General features: G+C 33.3%; 1 protein-coding gene across 2 annotated transcripts in view; it reads right to left on the bottom strand.

Annotated features, from left to right (window-relative positions):
• Window positions 1-18,585, bottom strand: part of LOC124352957 (prolactin-releasing peptide receptor-like) — an 81,820-nt gene extending 63,235 nt beyond the window's left edge. For both annotated transcript variants that reach the window (XM_046802710.1, XM_046802711.1), the window contains exon 1: window positions 17,819-18,585. In XM_046802710.1, coding sequence (XP_046658666.1) covers window positions 17,819-18,223 — 405 coding nt within the window. In that variant the 5' untranslated portion in view covers window positions 18,224-18,585. The remainder of the gene's footprint in view (window positions 1-17,818) is intronic.
• Between the last annotated feature and the right edge of the window lie 349 nt (window positions 18,586-18,934).

The raw sequence follows: 18,934 nt of genomic DNA, 5'->3' as shown, positions 1-18,934 counted from the left end.
GAGATTCCTTCCATCCCTTCTCCTCTACCTTTTCGACAATACCTGATAACGGAAATGCTAACGCTTTTTTTCTTGGACACTGGGGCTAGTAATTAGATACAAACCTCAATGTTTATCAAGAATGGGTAGAGATAATAATTCCTCCTACCCTTATTCTCTTCCTCTTTGACAATATCTGATGACACAGTCGGTGTGATAATGCTTTCCTTTTCTTGATACTGGGCCTGGCAATCAGATTCAAATCTCTATGTTTATCAAGAATGGGCAGAGATATCAATACATCTAACCCCTTTTTCCTGTTCCTCTATGTAAATATCTGATGACATAGTAGATGTGCTAATAGTTTCCTTTCTTAGATACTGAGCCTGGCAATCAGATACAAATCTCTATGTTTCATCAAGCATAGACAGAGATAACCGTTTACCCAAGCAATCATTCTAATCATTAGCTACACTAAACTCTAATTCTGTATTTGACATCGCTTCTTCCACTCTCTTTTTATCATTAATGATTTAGGATATCAGGTCGGGAGAAGTTTATTTATAGATATAAAGATATAACTTAATAAATCTTGTATTCGAATTTTAGAAACTAATAACGCCTTCTTTATACTTGTATACATTTTTTTCATTAACCTCTTTTTTTAATTCTTTTTTGATCATATATATTTTGATTTGAAAATGTTAATAGATTATTTCTTGTGACTTAAATGTTATATATGTTAATTTATGTTTGTATTAATTTATATAATAAAATATATTTATCGTTACTGTATTAAAGTTGTGAAATAATTATTTTAATGGAGTTACTTACAACTGTGGTTGTACTTTTAAGGCACAAACATCACTGCAGTAGTATAAAATTCATAGGAAAATCGTCAATACTTTAATTTGTTATTTAATTAACTATATATATATATAATTTATGTATGAAAAGCTATCGATATTCGACTGGTATTTGGCTGAAAATTCTTTAAAAAGTTAATTATTATGATTTACGTCTCTTTGGACGACCGTCTATTAAGAATTAATAATCGCTTAACTAATAAAGCAAATGTACAAAAATGATAATTTTTATGTCGATTTATCATTAAGTGGAAAGCCACTGGAAGAAAAAAGCCATTTTGGTCATTTGTCATCAATAGGTTGCCACTTTGTTGTGATACTTAGGTTAAAGTTTCAGGAAAAGCAATTTCTCTCGGGAAACAATCATCTAAGTATTCCAACTTTGAATACCACAACAGTCTTTGGAAACTCTGAGGTGTTGAACATTCCCCTCCATTATTATTAATTAAGTGTATGCCTTATTTCCGTAACGTTGGTTCTGATATATGAAAAAAAACCATTCAAGGTGTTTGAAAACCTACGGTATACATTTTGGAACCGTTTTCAAATGCAGTAACTGTAGTGATAAAAAAGATTGTTATTTATCTTACGACATGATTTCTCGAAAATTGCAGTGGAAAATCTCTCTGTTTCGTCCACGCCACAGAGTTTTACACTAATCTGTTACATTTAATAATACATTATTACAATGTAGAAGTAAGCTACATTACGTACCTCATAACAGTCCTCATTGAGGCTACATGCAAAATTTTTAATCTATAGGTCAGTTCTTTCTCTAGATATCGTGGGGGCAGACAGACCGAAATATGAATATATCTCCTCAATGTTCCGGAGACTGTATACTAATACGGAAAAAACTCCTCTACTGTCTCGACCCTTTCATCTACGTTACCCCAGTCCCAGTTGCAGATAAGGAGCTGCTGAAACCACACTGCTTCCGTTTTCAGAGAATATATCCTTCAAATCTATCATAAGACAAAAATCTTTAATTATATAATTCCTTTGATTTTACTACCTCCAATCATGCTAAAACTTCAGAGGGAATAGTTTTACTAACTTGAGCAGGTTCTCCCGTTTTAATGAAAAGCAATGATTACATAGATACTTTCGGTCCAATACAATTATCTCATTATTAAAGTTTTTCTCGCCTCAGGAACGCTTTTTACTAGTCTAATAAAAAACCTAAATTTTAAGCATTTAACGTTTCATGTATGACTAAATATATGGTAGAGACAGTTTTTATAAAACGTACCTAAAAGCAATAATTGTTAACATTTCAAAAATTCCGGTTGCTGAAAACGTCTCGTTAGTTACTAAAAACTGTTTCATATTGAATTTGACATATTTTGAATTGCTATTATTGTTATTATTATTTTTTCAGTATCCATTATTACTAACCATAAAAGTATCAGTACCTGCAAAATAAATTAGAAAAGTATAATTTTGTTACAAGCAGATGATATTGTAGTAATTATTGTTTATCTTAGAAAGTACAATAAATGAAGGGAGATAGATAAGAGATAACATTTTCAAAAATTTCTCTGATTGTCTCAATATGCTAAACTCATTTGTTATACTCATAAATAATGCTCCACTATTTCAGTTCTGATACAATACGTTTTTGTGATGGATGAAGAACGTCATTACTCAACTTTTATTACATGTAAAATAAGAATTATTTTACCCTGCGAGCAGAGTAAATAACCTAATACTTGTGTATGTAAGATATATTTTTAAAATATAAAAGCCTCTTTGCGCTCGTCGGTGTTTAAATATTTTATCTTCTAATGATTACATCTCACTGTTTAGTAAGCTTTTCTTTTACGGAAACAGTTGCAAAAATTTACAATTAAAATTCTTAAAACTCTTTCTAATTTTATGTTGTTGAAATATTCATTATAATGGGAGTTTCTTTAAGTTATAAATATCCATTTATTCTACTTAATTTTAAAGAGTTAATATAAGGATGGTATTGTATTCATGTATAGATAATTTTAAACGTTTTGGGAGTTATTAGATTCAAATTCATACTACGAATGAATAACGTAATATTAATAATTTTAATTACTAGATACAATCTATATTCACAAAAATGATATTCGTGGAGTACGCAGATTATGTTACGGATATACATTTAGCTTTAATATATATAAATCCAATAAATTTTGGACATTTCAGGGTGTACATTTGAAGGTGAAACCCCCTGAGGCGAGGACTAATAAAGACTTCTAGAATTCATCGAGAGCACACATTTTGTAACATCGAAGACTCTTATTCTTCATGTAACAAACATTTAATTTCTGATGACAAAACCTTCTATGGGTTACTACAGGACACATAGTTCCACAGCTAGGAGGTTTCAAGAGGCGAGAGGTTCCAAGGATATGGATTTTTCTATATTTTAGTTGCTTCCAGAGCCCACGACCTGGGTTTCATTAACTGGCAAGTTCCAAATATTCAGAGAAAAATATGATTCTTCTAGATAAGGGTTCTTACATATCAGAGGGGTTAAGACTCCAAGAAACAACTTTTAAAGGCTGGCGGTTACAGGATAGATACCCACATTGAGGAGGTATCCCCCCCCCCATCACAGACAATTACTCTGGTTCTAAAACGGAATGGGGACAGTTTTGATGGATACAGAGTTACTACAGATTGTTGGCTCCCATGCAAGACTTGGTACCAGAAATTCCTGGTTACTAGGAAAATCAGAAGTTTGGAGCAATATGATTCCTGAAGGATGTCAGTTAACGAATCCTAACAGAAAGAAGTAGTTAAAGAACTCGATTGCTTGAGGTTGAAGTTTCTATAAGCTACATGGATATCTAAATGTAAGGTTTTCGAAGACTAGGGGTTTTAATATGTCAAATATTCCCAAAGATTGGAGGCCATTGCCCAAAGTGATGGACAATTTGGAAATTTGTATTTAGCTGGAAAATCCTAAACCAATATAATAAGTATAATGGTTTAAATGTTTATTTAAATACGTACCTAGATTAATTATATTCAAAATACTACATTTTATTTTGCGATAGTAAGACATTTTTCCTTCCCTGTAACAGGAATTACCTGTTTTCTAAAATTTAAACATTAATCATAATTGTTTTAACTACTCAACATTTTTAATAAATTTATTCTTTTTATATGTGATTCTCGTCGTGATTCAGAGTTTCATACTTATTCATATAACCACAATATGGTGTTTTCAAAAATTATAAAATGCGTAAAAAAAGGAACCAAATCAAATTAATAATGTTCCAAAACGAAGTTTAATAATAATGTTTTTCTCTTTTAATTATATCCGAAATGTATATTCTTACTTCATTAATCTATTAATACAATAAAGGATAAGTATTTTTAAACCTCAAAAGGATTTTTATCGTTTATTTTAAAAATAAATATATTTTGGTACACTGTATTTCTTCATGTTTTTTTGTCTTCGGCTACTTTATGTATCATAGAATAAGAGAGATAATTCGTAAACAATCATTTGCAAAAATATAAAAACACAATATTCAATAAAAAAAAGTACGGGATATGTTTTTATTTCAACCCTTGATGATTTAAACGGGCAAAATTTATTCTTTGTAAAGTTTATAGACCTATTCTCCAAAATAGACATACAACGATAAACCGTTTATAAATATAAGTCACAACCTCCAGCAGTAATATATCCAAACATTATTTTTCATATTACTAGTTTAGTCTATGAATTTTTTTAATAAAATTAAGAAGTTTAAACCACCTATACACAAAGTACGAATAAAATCCTTTTTCAATTATTATTACCAGTCTTGACTTGCACAATAATGATCACGTAATTTCATGCTTTGCTTAGGAACAGTAAAAAAGGTTCCATTCCACAAACAATTCTACTATCAAAACATCCTTTTTACTTACAATTACCTAGTTTAAGCCACTATTGTTTTTTTTTTCCTAAGGAATCTTTTACTCTGGCAAACTTCCAGCTAAGGAAGTTACAGCAGTTTAGACCAGCCACTGAACTTCCTACAAGACGCCGCCACTAATTGAGTTTGTATCGGCCCATAATTGCAAAGTAAAAGTCAAGGCTTCCTCTATAACTCGCCGTCTTGTCTGGCCTGTTTCGTGATAAATTAACTGAATCCGACTCATTTATACCCTCCTTCAAAATACATAGTGCTATTAGTATTGCTATTATTAAATAAATAGTAATAGCAATTGATGAAAAAACTAACTTCACCATAAATTACGTTTTAAATAAAAATGTTTTCACTACATGTAATCAAAAAATTGTAGTACGAAAACGCCTGTAAACAGTTTACACGTCATTTAACCAACATATTTTCTAGTTAAAAATGCTGCCTTAGTACAGGTTTTTATTGACACACAAATTAAATATATAAACAAGACTTCTAAGTTACAAATGAACCAACACGCCAACTTGTAAATGTGTAAATGAATACCAATCTCATGAGATTTTATTTTAAATAATTCTTTTGAAAATACAGCATTGATAAAGTGTGATGAAGACTATGACCTCCACGCCTTCCACAACCGGTGGTTTGCCATGTTTTATTCTGCAGTAGACTTTCCAAAATCAAAGTAAGTCAGTTTTATGAGCCTCCAATAAACCGAGGCCCAACCACATCTGGGCTCCTACTTTGTTTGGATGGCCAAATTTAAAATAAGGCACCTCAACTGAACAAAAAGGACTTAAGCTAAACGGCTGGCTTTGTGAATCAAATTTGATGGTGACAACTTTGACTGAATTAAGCGAAGTCAAAATTGGTTGGTTTGACAAATCACATTAATCAACAGTATTAAATCTCATTGAATTTCCTTAAGAGTCACTTATAGGATTGCACACTTGTATCGTGCATTATCCAAAATCTAAAACTATAAGTCTTCCACGCAACAATGAACTGTATAATACATTTTTGTGGTAATTTCTTTGTCAGGGATTGTTAGAAAATTAAATGGTTTAAAACTATATTCCTTGCTATAAAAATCAAATGGGTTTGCGTCATAAATTCTAGTACGTGACTAAACCAGCAGCATTGTTTATATCCAAGGTGGTTTTAAACTAGAAGGAGGAGCTTAGAAAGAGAGCAGAGTAGATGTAAACCGTGAACCCTACAGCTGTCGCACTAACAACTTCTCTGAGTCTACTTGAATTGAAGCTACTTCCACAATTATTTAATAAAGCTACTTCGACTAGGATATTAAGTGTTACAATATTCTTATTTTCCTTCTATGAATAATTCAGTTAGAATCGTGTATTCGAATAATTTCTAATTTAGGGTTTAAATTAAACTGTACAGCAGTTACACTAGTGAATAATTTTATAGCGGTTCTTTAGGAGTGTAGGAATGTTATTATATGCACATAACTACACCTTTCATGTATTCAAAGAAATTATTATAAATATGCAAGTTCCTCATAAAAAATAAATGTAATTAATACTAATAAGAATTAAGGCACAATATAAGTTTTATCGTAAGGCCACGCAAAAATCTGTTTTCATGGCTTAGAATTTGGAGATAAAGATTCTTTCTTAATCTTTCTAAGGAGAAGCAGATCCCTAAACGATATGATAAACATTTTTATCAACTCCAACTAACTAACTACGAGTAACTTATTCTATCTTTTTTTCCAATACGTCCAACAACAGTTCCTCCATAACAGATGTTTAGAATACAACGTGTTATGGAGGTTAACCCTCTATGGTAGGCTACAACATTCACCAAAAGCAAACTTGGACCATGACGTTTACTCGTAAAAAGTTCATAATACATTAACCAATTCCAATTTTAACTTAATTTAGATTAATTTAATTCCAATATTAGTTTAATAAATAAATTAATTTTAATTCAAACTATATTCAAACAAAAACTAAAAATTTATTTTTATTTTATTATTTAAATTTACACGTTGCAATAGGAAGACTTTCGTAGAAAATTAGCAAATACAAGACTTTGTTTGAAGGTTATTTTTGACGATGGAAGGATTATGAAGGAAACAGAATTTTTTCCGGACATTTGCCATCGTTCAGTGCAACAAGAATTCAGTAACACTACGTGGCCTAGGTCAGATTCCGTATTTTAGTTTTAATGACTAGTGTTGTGTATAGTTTTTTATTAAGTGCATGTTTATAGAGTTAGTGAAGTTGAAAAACAACATGGTGGTTGTGATTCCTGACCTAGGCGTGCCACAACGCTTTGGTAAGATTTGTTTATTTTAACCTAGTTTGTAATTATGTATTAGGTTAGTTCTTTACCTGAAGAAGAGGTCAGATTGCAGATCTCGAAACGTAGAGTTACTGATTTCTTTTTTCACTGAACTATGGCAAATGTCCGGAAAAATCCTGTTTCCTTTACAATTCTTGGATCTTTTCCGTTATGTGTCAGCAATTTCTATTTATTGTCTATGAGGCAAAACTGAGTGGAATTCACTTTGTAATGGAAGAATAGGTATTTTTAGATAATACAAACTGCCGACAGTAGTTATAACCGGTTGGACTTTGCCCGTCTGGACAAGATAACGAGGCGGCGCGATAACGGAGCCACGGTAGCGGTGCAGTCAGTTCCTGCTCTTGCCTGTGCGTGTATTGTTGTCCTGTTTAGTCAATATTTTATTTTGAGCAAACTTGCAAACTAATATGTCCCCGCATTCACAAAGATCGTAATTAAATATCAGTGATAAACGCGCGCCGCTTGATCTGGGCTTGGAGTTTGCAAGCTCGAGTAAATTTTTTTTCTAAAAAAGCAAGCAGTGCGAAGCGCTGCGCAGCGGGCAAGCATCGCGTGATCTGACCCATTCTGTAAATTTTGTTAAATTCAGAATAGTAGGCTATATTGTTTTAAACGTTTTATTACAAAGACATAGAAATAATTTTTAGAAATTGCTGACACATAACGGAAAAGATCCCAATTCTTTCCTAACACTCATTTAATGTTTTATATATTTTTAGGGCAATTAGTTCTTCACATGTTATATGGTAATGTTTGTGTAATCGCCAACAACAGAGTACCAATTAAACGTTCAGTTTTTTATCAAGAGTTTTATTTAAATAACAATATTTATTCCAACCCTCAGGCGAAACATGCATCGCAACGTACATGTCCATTACCGTGATGGGAATCATTTTTAATTTTTACTCATTAACATAAATGTGTATTTATTGCTCAATATTTAGCTTATATGTAACAATCATTCTCACATACAATAATATATGTTTAGTGCCTAATTACATTTCAAATTCAGCAAGGGTGTATATTTAAATATTTCTGCAATACAGTTTATTCTGTATACGCGAGAAAAATAAACAGACTGCAATGAATTATAATTTTTCATCACCGTAAACACAAAGGGCTCCGTGCTCTATCTCTCCGTCTAACTTCCTGGAATCCGCTCGCTATTTTTATGTTACAGATTTGAGCGAAGTACAAAGCAATCCTCGTGAATAAACCTTATCTAACAAACAAAATCAAAGATAATTATAAGCAATTTATTTATTAGTACCTAATTAATTAGTGTTTTTGAAATGTGTGCGTTCCTATCGAGGTGTAGTCTATATAGTTGTTATTAAAATTTTGTAATCAAATTTAAGTAAGTAACCAAATTAAATATCCTATTAATATAAATTAAAATATGGTTAAGAATTCTGTTTCTGCGTTAAATATGTTTTAGGTAAAGTTTCCGAAAGTTACGCTATTGTTAAATATTATCACACAGCAATAAGATAAATAGAGTTGTATGTTATTTTGCCACCAACTGTATGCCTATTTATATATAACTGGTTAATTGATTTAGTGTGAAAACACTTGTGAGCTAAGGTTGCACGCGGTTAGTAGAGAGACACTTTTGGTGGTAAGGACCAAAGCTTTGGTCAAAAAAAGTATTTTCTTTTTATCAAGAAAATTATTCACATTTCAAGCCGTTGCTTATTTCACCAGTATGGAATTGTGTATACAGTATATTCATCTCCTCTGAACGGCATGAGATGAAGAGAGTGTGGAATAGAGGAGAACTGAAGAAGTTTAGTTCAAGATGGAACGCCAAAACATGCACAGAGTTTGATCATCATCCCGAAGATCTCTTGGTAGTGGAGAATTTGATTCTACAACTTTCTTTAACATCTTTTGCACTACATGCATTGTGTAACAGGGAATTCTCTGTAGTCTAAAATACTCTTAGAATTTTAAGTCACTAAAACACAATAGTTTTTGGTCAAGAATAGGGTTCTTGTTGGAGACTCTAGACGTTTGTCTAAAGATGAACACATCTTGATCATGGCACATGATTAACGTAGTGTGAAGAATGAATTTAGAGATCTATAGGTGTCTTGTAGAGCTAAAATTAATGTGAATGCACGGACACAGCCCTCCAAATTTTGCAGCATTTCAAGTGGGAAGCTTTTGACCATCCAGCCCGGACTTGGCCCTTCGGATTTTCATCTCTTTATGAAGCTTAAAAACTTTCTGGCGGAAAAATATTTCTCAGCGATGAAGAACTTAAACGTTAGTGGAGTACTATGACACTGGAATACAATAACTCCTCACACGTTATGACAAATGCCTAAATTTGCTTGGAGATTATGTATAAAGAATGCTATCTCCGATAAAAATTTTTTAATATTTACTCCTGTGTCTTTTTTGCACAAACGGGTTCCACTTTCCAAATGGCCCTATTAGTATATTATTGCACTTGCACTTAATGCAGTTTACAGTTTATACATTTTGTATTAGTAATGAAAACGAAATTGTTGGACAGCTTAGTCCATGCTTGGGATCGATGATGGCTTATGTTGAAAGAATGTTTCCATGGAATTCTTCAACTACCAAAAGCAACGGATTTATTTCTTGTACTTAAGCATCCCTTCTTTCCTTAACCTTTTACGTGACGGTAACAACACAACTTTACCATAAGGCTTCAACACCCTAACAATGATGTTATGGTTGGTTTTTACTTTATAAATGTCTCACATATTATATTAAATTTTAGAAAAATGACAATTATTAATCCACAAAAAATTATTCCTGGGTAGTGTTTTTCCAAATATTTGAATTTTCTTCTTAAATTGTGTGACATGTTATTTTTTTGATGTTACGGCTTGTTCTTATGATCAGTGAGGCATTGCAGATGTTTATTTTGCGTACCTTTATACATTCACACCTCTATAAATTGAAATATGATTATCAAAAACGCATAGGCTCAAAAGAACCCTGCATTTCTCTTAAATTACATAATTTTGCAGCCTTTAGTACTCTCAAGTTAACTTATGCTCCATCGGAGGACTTGGGTGTTGGAGAGAACAACGGATGTTTCTTGGAAGTCTCTGATCGGATCTTTGTATACAGCACTGATATTCAATGGAATTATTAAAAACTGTAACAACAGTATTTTATAAATTCATGTCTTTCGTTTGTACTACATTAAAAATTAATTCTATACTCATTACTATTCAAAAATGTATTTGTAATTTTATTTTAAATATTAGTATATATGTGGCTTTTGAGTTCAGTTGTGAAAATAGCTCAAAAATCAAAAATTAGTTGAACAAACCAATACGGAATAATTTCCCACTAATATTATATTAAGAGCATGGACGAATATTTAATCTCATAATGGAAAGTTGTGCCAATTAAGCACTAACTGTAGCTAATTGATATTAATTGTGCCTGAATTAATTCTAAGTATACTAAATTTACCTGAGTGTCCCTATGTCATTCGGCTTTAATAATCAAATACATAATAGAAATAAAAGAGGAAACTACGTTAGTGTGATATAGGAATTACTAAAATAAAGCTCCCATCCACTGTCTTATTCGATTCTTTGAAAATAATTCTTTTAATTTATACGCATTAAGCACAATAAGAAGAAATTGTAAAAGACTAGTTTGTTGGATAAAGGACCTCATTTAAACTCTTAACTTCTCCTAACTCGTTTAAACTTGAGCAACAAAGAAGTCGTTAATTTGAATCTCCCACCCAATTTTCACCGGAAATTAGCTTTATGTAATAGCGTGATGAGAGACGTTTACAGATTCCAAGAATTTAATACCTGTTCGGTTCTATAACAGTACAGAGTAACAGAATGATAACTTCCCTGGAGATAACATCCCAGAAGGAATTAAAGGCGTATTGTAATTTAGGCATTTTTATAATCAGGTTCAAATAAAAACTTATAAACGTAAAATCTTTACAGTATGCACATGGAATATAGCTCCAAAGACTTCTTTTATTAATTTCCGATTAAGAAAGATTACCTGTTATATTAAATTTTTTTAAGGAAATTAAATTTCTTATGAATTAAAACACGTCACTACCTCCAATCATATCCCCTACATAATGTAAAATTTTGATATACTCATTTTCGATCATTTTTCTTTAGGCCTGATTATATTAAATGTCCCAAATTCTGCTCCTAGTGGAATATATTCAATTCAATTTTTATTCTTTCAGCTATATACTAACAGAACTTTGAACGTATGCATTATAATATAATGCAGCAAACATGTATATACGCTGTGCATTGAGATTGGTTAGAGGAAATTGAGAATTAATAGTTTTGCGACTCCCGGATGCGTGCTAAAACCCTATTTTCATTTTCAGAACAGGTTTAATTCAAATATTTGCAATTTTTAAACTCTCCAAAAAACTATCACTTATTCTTTCATTTTCCTCAGGTTTGTTCATCCTTTCATTACAAGTAACTACAGACACAACACACACAACACTGTTGTGTGTTGTGTAGTCACTCAACAGGTTGCTGATCTATTTCTTCCGGTTTTGTTTTGGGTCCAAGAAACTACAACTAGCCAAAACTAGATTCACGCCGGTATCAGGACTGTCACTGTTTGATGAAGATGGCAGTATTAAAGGGAAACTCCCCATGGAGTAGATGTCCGAGGGCAGCGCCAGCAGGTGAGGGAGTCACAGAAGAGCTCCCACAGTCGCTCCCCTGCGTCATCGACCTCACAGGCAGAGCCCACAGCAGAGGCTTGGACACAGAAGTTTATGGTCCGGGCGCGTGTTGTGAATACCCCAAACTGTACTTTGTTGCATCATTTAAACCAAAGGATCTTTCACACAAAGAGCTATCCTTCGGCTGACCTATTCTTTGACTTCTCTATTTAAATGAGGGCCATGTCTTGTAAAGCAGCATCTGCCAAAGCCCCTCAGGTTTACCACCTTGTAACCCTCATTTGCACATTGTCTAATCTTGAAATAAACCGACCTTATCAGTTTATTTATGTAACTGTCCCAATGTAAGTCGTGTCTATGCAGTACAGACACTACAATCCAGTTGGTGTGATTGTTTGCTCTGACAAAGCTCATCAATATTTTTACTGTCTTACCAACATGTTATAACACATTTTGACAAAATGACATTATTATAAGCGAAAATCGATTACATCACTATATTTAAAGTTTTTTACGACGGAAAGGATTGTGAAGGAAACAGAATTTTTCCGGACATTTCCATCGTTCAGTGATACATAAAAATCAGTAACACTACGTTACGAGATCTGTAATCTGATCTCTTCTTTAGGTAAATAACTAACATAGCACATAATTACAAACTAGGTGATAAAAATAAACGAATGATACCAGAGCGTTGTGACACACGTAAGTCGGGAATCACACAGAATACAGGTCACAATAGGTGATAATGGTTGGTCGACGAATGCAGACCTATTGTGACCTGTATTCTGCAGTTCAGTTTCAATAGTTAGTGTTGTGTTTCGGTTTTATTAAATACGTACATGTTTTAGAGTTCGTGAAGTTGACACACAACATGTTGGTTTTGATTTCTGACTTAGGCGTGTCACAGCGCTCTCGCATGATTTGTTTATTTAAAACTAGATTTTAATTATGTGTTGGGTTAGTTATTTACCTGAAGAGGAGACCAGATTGCAGATCACGATACGCACTTTTACTGCTTTTTTGTATCACTGAATAATGGTAAATGTCCGGAAAAAAACCGGTGTTCTTTACATCACCATAATATACTTATTACAAATGTACAAGCTTTTTTCTTTCATTTTCTTGCTTTTCTCTATTTTGAGAGTTACCAAAGCCTAGCATACCTCACACTAGTATGTACAAGTGGCGTCGACTGTGACACTTCCACTTGCTCTCAAATGACGGAATGTGACAAAGGAAACACAAATGAAGTCCCATTGAAACTTCATTTGTGTTTCCTTTGTCACATTCCGTCATTTGAGAGCAAGTGGAAGTGTTACAGTGCTGACAAAGAGCAGTGGATCGCCATTGAAAGTGGTACCATTGACATCTTGTTGTGACAATAAGTGACGTCATTAACGAAATTCTTGCCTCTTGTGGTAACATAGTGAAGTAGGAATGCAGTCCATTTATTCCGTATTCGGATGTCTGCTTCAAAATAAACTGAGATGATAATAATACAACAAAAACTCAATTAAACGAAAATTGCGGTTATTAGCATTGACTTGTTTGAATAAATGTTTTTTTTTTCTCTCTCTCTCTCTTAGGACAAGAAGCTTATAAATTGCACTTAGTCCTGTAAGAACCTTTGCGCTGCTTCCGGAGTGACAGGATATTCGGGATGGGTAAAGTTAGGGAGTAGGGGCCGCCTCCGATCGAGATCCATGAGGGAAGAATTAGGGCACTACATCTCAAAGTCATGTCTCTCCGGAAGAAGGGGAGGCCAGCTCTGAACTAGCCTCTCCAGCTCAGAACTAGGTGGGGGGTGGCATACCCTTTTTGAGGCTAGCAAGAACCTCTGAGGTTAGGGAGCAAACCCCACCAACTCCAACAGTCATCTCCCACAGTAGACTAGACCTATCGAATTGCCCATGAATCCCAGAATCTCGACATTTGCGATTAGTAATGTGCCGCTCCTGGACATCAATAAGGTTGCCCAGATTTAAGTTCGGTTTTTGCTGTGCGGTGGGTTGAACTGGATGGTATAAACCAGCCAGAAGTGATCCATGCTGGGTTGAATAAATGTTAGTTTCTTAAAATTTTTATAACTCACTCATTATTGAATATAATGATATACGGTTTTCAAGATTTATAGACAATTGAAAACCCTTTCCAGTGACATGGACAAAGAAAAGGATATGATTTTTTGGTAATGATAATTTGGTTGAAAACGGAATTTAAATTAATTCTGGATTTTTTTCAGGTAAGATTCATGAAATTCATGGTATTCATAAATTTAATTTTATAGTAACTTTGTTATTTTATGTTAATTAGGCATTGTTTTCAAAGAAAAAATATGTTGATAGCTTATTAAATAATCAAACGGTAATTTTTACTGAAACCTTTCAAAATGCCTTCAAAATGGATGGCGCTTTTAGGTGCACCCACTAGAAAAATACCTGGTTCTTTTCAGTACACCCACTCAATAAATACTTGGCACTCAAAAGGGTAAACTAATGTACAGCTCTGGAATACTTGTGTTAGGCTGATGCCATCTGTACGTAAGAGGAAAGTAAAAACCAAGCATAAGGGAGTGTTCTATACCAAGAATGAGAAATAACGATTTCTGTGAAAAATGGATTTGCCCTTTTTGTTACAGCTTTTCCAAAAGTTCTTTAAATGTATGAATCCGTGTGAAAGGGCTATATTTTATATTATTTACTGATGTTTCACTATACATTTTAACCGTACGAAACTAGACAAATACATAAGTTGCACGAAAGGCACTAGTTCTATTTATGGCACTTTGAAATCTACATATTATTTCGTTACATTGTTTTATACTAAGTCAGTTTCTTTCGAGAGTAATTCCTTTCCACCCCTATAAAGCCTTTGACATTTAATAACCGTGAATGTTATTGCTTCCCTCGATTTCTATTTGCCTTATCCCAGATTTATTACTTTTCACTTCAGTGGATTTTACGCACATCTAATGTACTTCCTGTAACAAAACGTATATTCAGTAGTGTCATTTATATTTATAAGATACAGGGTGTCCTGTCAAAAAGCAATTTAATGTTGTATATTATAAAATCTTGACATAGTGCATCCAAGACCATGTGTTTTCGAGGATCAAAATAAAGTAAATTTTAAAATATACATTGTTGAATGGATGTTTATTTTAATTCCGAAGGTTTTTATTAACAGACCAGAAATTTTTAATTTTATTCTTATACAGTTTAAAACATGTTTTGTTGTAACATTGACCTCTACGACTATAAATCATTAATATTTTAAACACATATCTAAACCACCAGAGATTTAATACCGTTTTAGACGTATATAAAAATAGCTTGCACAGGGTTTCGTTGCTATTTTTTACGCAGATTTTCTCCTGATCAATATACTCTTAAAGTACTCATAATAAAGAAACTGCGGAAAAGGCGCCATGATAACGGAACGGCATCGTATTTCGTATCGAACGACCTCCACATCTCAGAGATTCTCAGAACTTATTACAAACGATAACCTACTCATAGAGCGAGAGCTCTAATCTTGCCAACCTCAAAGGAAGCCTTATGTGGATTGAGATAGGAGTATAACACTATAGGTAGGAGTATACATAGGTACATGCTAGCCATGGGAGAAATCCGCATCTCTACTTTCCTCTCTCGTTGAGAAAGGAGCAGATTCTCGTGAATTTCAGTAGAAGCGGTATATTAGCTGAGAAATAGGAGCGAGAAATATTTGTACTATGTGAACCACATATTAGTTCCGAGAGCTCGTATCTTCCCCCCACTTTCTCAAAGGGGCAGCTCTCGTGAATTTCAGTAGAAGCGTTATATTAGCTGAGAAATAGGATATTTGTACTATGTGAGTTCCATGAGAGAAATCCGTAGTACAGTAGAAGCGTATATTAGCTGAGAACGAGAAATATTTGTACTATGTGAACCATATATTAGTTCCATGAGAGAAATCCGTATCTCCCCCCCCCTCTCCATTGAAAAGGGGCAGATTCTCGTGAATTTCAGTAGAAGCGTTATATTAGCTGAGAAATAGGAGCGAGAAATATTTGTACTATGTGAACCACATATTAGTTACATGGGAGATATCCGTATCTTCCCCCCACTCTCCCATTAAAAGGAGCAGATTCTCGTGAATTTCAGTAGAAGCGTTATATTAGCTGAAAATAGGAGCGAGAAATATTTGTACTATGTGAACCACATATTAGTTCCATGGGAGAAATCTGTATCTCCCCCCCTCTCCCATTGAAAAGAAGTAGGTTCTCGTGAATTTCAACAGAAGCGTTATATGAACAGAGAAATAGCGTAATATACGAGAGAGCTAGGCACATAATAAACGTAAAAAATCAAACGTAATTTTTTAATTATCAATGCTTCAAATCATTACCAAGCCCATTATTATGTTTCTTAAAGTCAGGTTATTTACCATTGGCTATTATTGACCAATAATAGCAATAACACAAGGCATTTGTATTTAGTTTAAAGTCTATTGTAAAAATGATATATCATGTACTCACAATTATCAAAATTGTTTTCAGATTAGCACATATAGTAGTCTTCAATTGAAGTTTGATTGTTGTGTAGGTGACTAGAAATACAAAATTGCATAACAATTTAATGTACTATTACATGAATTAGTATATAACCTAATTTTAAAGAAGTGGAAGGATATCAAAAGACATTAATATAATTTTATTGTTCTCATATTTTATTTTTGTATATCTTAACACACTCAAAACCAATCACTAATAAACGTTTAATTCAACGTAACTTAACGATTTACCCTTAAACACGGTCGGGGTTTAATATATCAAGCTAGAACAAATATAACCTGAGAAAATTTATCTTTTCATATTTTTAACCCTTTTGATACACTACCATTTCGACCTTCACCAAAGCTGGTAGTGGCTGATAATCAATTTCTTTTTTAGGAAAATATCCCTTATCGATTTCAAGAAAGTTGTGTGTTTATACTGTGCGAATTTTGAAAGCACAAACTCTTGGCTCCTAAGACTGTAAATTATTATTTCCATTATTTTTAAACTTTAATTTAAATAATTATAAGGGATTATTATACAAATATCTCAGCGCCATTATCCCTGTACCACTCGCTACAGCTTACAGACAAGTAATCGATCTTTTTAGAGTCAAGCCCATCTAGCTATTAATTTTAAAATACTACTTTATAATTATTGTTCTCGTTTTTGCATTATGTATTTCGTTTATATATACTAAATACATAAAGAATAAATGTAAATTTGTAGTTTTTAATATTTTAATGATTTTTATCATCTTACTTTTTATGACAAACCTAATAATCAATCCATTTTTGATCATTTCTTCATACGTATCTTGAAATAAAAATGTATATAGTTGAAAAAATAACTTCTGATCTTTCCTATACGATAATTTCATCTTTGCTAATATGATATTCTATCGGTTGGTTCGACAAGGAAAATTTCTCTGAGGGAATGTTCATAATGTTTGCTATAAAAAGGCTGAAAACGTTTTACAAATATTGTATAATTATTTTAATTAAAATTCAAACTGTTACTTTTGTGTTTTAATTAGTCTACATGTATCTGTTTTAAACCTAGCTTCGCACTAATTTTATAATGGGTATTTAAAGTAACGAACTAATGAAGTATAACTCAAAGTAATAATTACAGATGTGTTTAATCCTTTATCACTGTTTTAATGTTATTTTTAATAGAATCAAATCATAATTCTATTTATCATTGATGACTAGGTTATATTTGAAATTCTGGTTTCAAATTAATTTTAATTTTTTGAAATCTGAGTGTCAAATTTATTAAAAATTGAACAAGTAGTGAAATTTTAAAATTATGACACTACACAAACACATACAAAGAAGCTTCCTCTAGCTAGTTACGACCTTTGTAAATTTAATTTTATAGAAAATAAAGTTCTGGCTTTGAACGATAAGTAATAAATCTAATTTATACAAATACAAATAATTAAAACTGTAACGATTATCATTTATTATTCTAGAAATACTTTTCATAATTGAAAAGAAATTAGGGACTAACTCGCGCATACCTGCATCATTGGCAGGAAGTAGCAGAGCAAACTGCCGAAGATCCAGTTCTGGATGAGAAGAACCATCAAGGATATCGGGAGAACGAAAACACACTTGACGATGTCCCCGAGGGCGAGGTTGATGAAGTAACAAAAGGTTTGGTCCTTGTAGAGACCGTCGCGGAAGATCACGTAGACCATGATACAGTTGGAGAACAACCCGATCACGACGATGAGGGAGTAAAGGAACATGAAGAGAGGGTAGAGAGTGACGAAGGAGTACCGTAACTGGGGCTCCCTGAAGTCGATAGTGGTCTCATTGTGTCGATGGCCATGCTCGAGATAATGAATCATGTCTTCGAACCATTTGTGAGGCAAGTTTTTCACCGCGTCGAGGCCATCTTTATCTGTATTTAAGGATTCCATTGTCGATACTTAGTGCAACCCAAGCAGTATTTTTAGTTTTTAATACAAAATATGCACTTTAGGGAAGTTTTGACACCATTACAAATTGTTCCGCTATTTTCCATACAATTTATTCTAGTATACCAAATCTATGAAACATTAAACTGTGAGGTGTAACATTGAAAAGTACAAAAATCTTCACATAAATTTGTGCGTTCAGTTGAAAAACTTCCTCATCGAGTAAAAGCCTTTACAAACGTTGAGCGCGAGCACAACCACCGCTGTGGACGTTGAGAGGGCGAGGTCATGCATCCGGGAGTTGTCCGGATGTTTGACATAAGTAGGTGCGGTAGAGGATGTGGTGGCACGACCCATCGCGCGTTCCGCCGCTCACTGACTGACGCTTGCTGTGGCGGCGCCGAAGCGTCGCGACGCGCATGAGCCCCCATCGCGTTGCGTCGCCTGGCAACCATCTCGTGACCTTGGAGAACTTGATAAACGTTGTCTGTGTCTTGAGTTTAATTGTGTTGCCCTCCCTCCGACAGAACAACTACTGAAGGATGATCCTAGTTTTAAACCTTGAATCAGTGCCAAGGATCGCACTTTAAAAGTTAAGAAACTGGTACATACGAAAAGTGATTCTTAGAATTTAAACCGGATTTCTTCGAAATAGTTTTGTGTTTAATTAATAAATCATGTTGATCTCAATTTAAATATTTTCTCTCGATACAG

This window comes from Homalodisca vitripennis, chromosome 1, assembly GCF_021130785.1.
Source record: "Homalodisca vitripennis isolate AUS2020 chromosome 1, UT_GWSS_2.1, whole genome shotgun sequence".
Classification (NCBI taxonomy): Eukaryota; Metazoa; Arthropoda; class Insecta; order Hemiptera; family Cicadellidae; genus Homalodisca; species Homalodisca vitripennis.
This window is presented reverse-complemented; position numbering and strand designations above follow the sequence as displayed.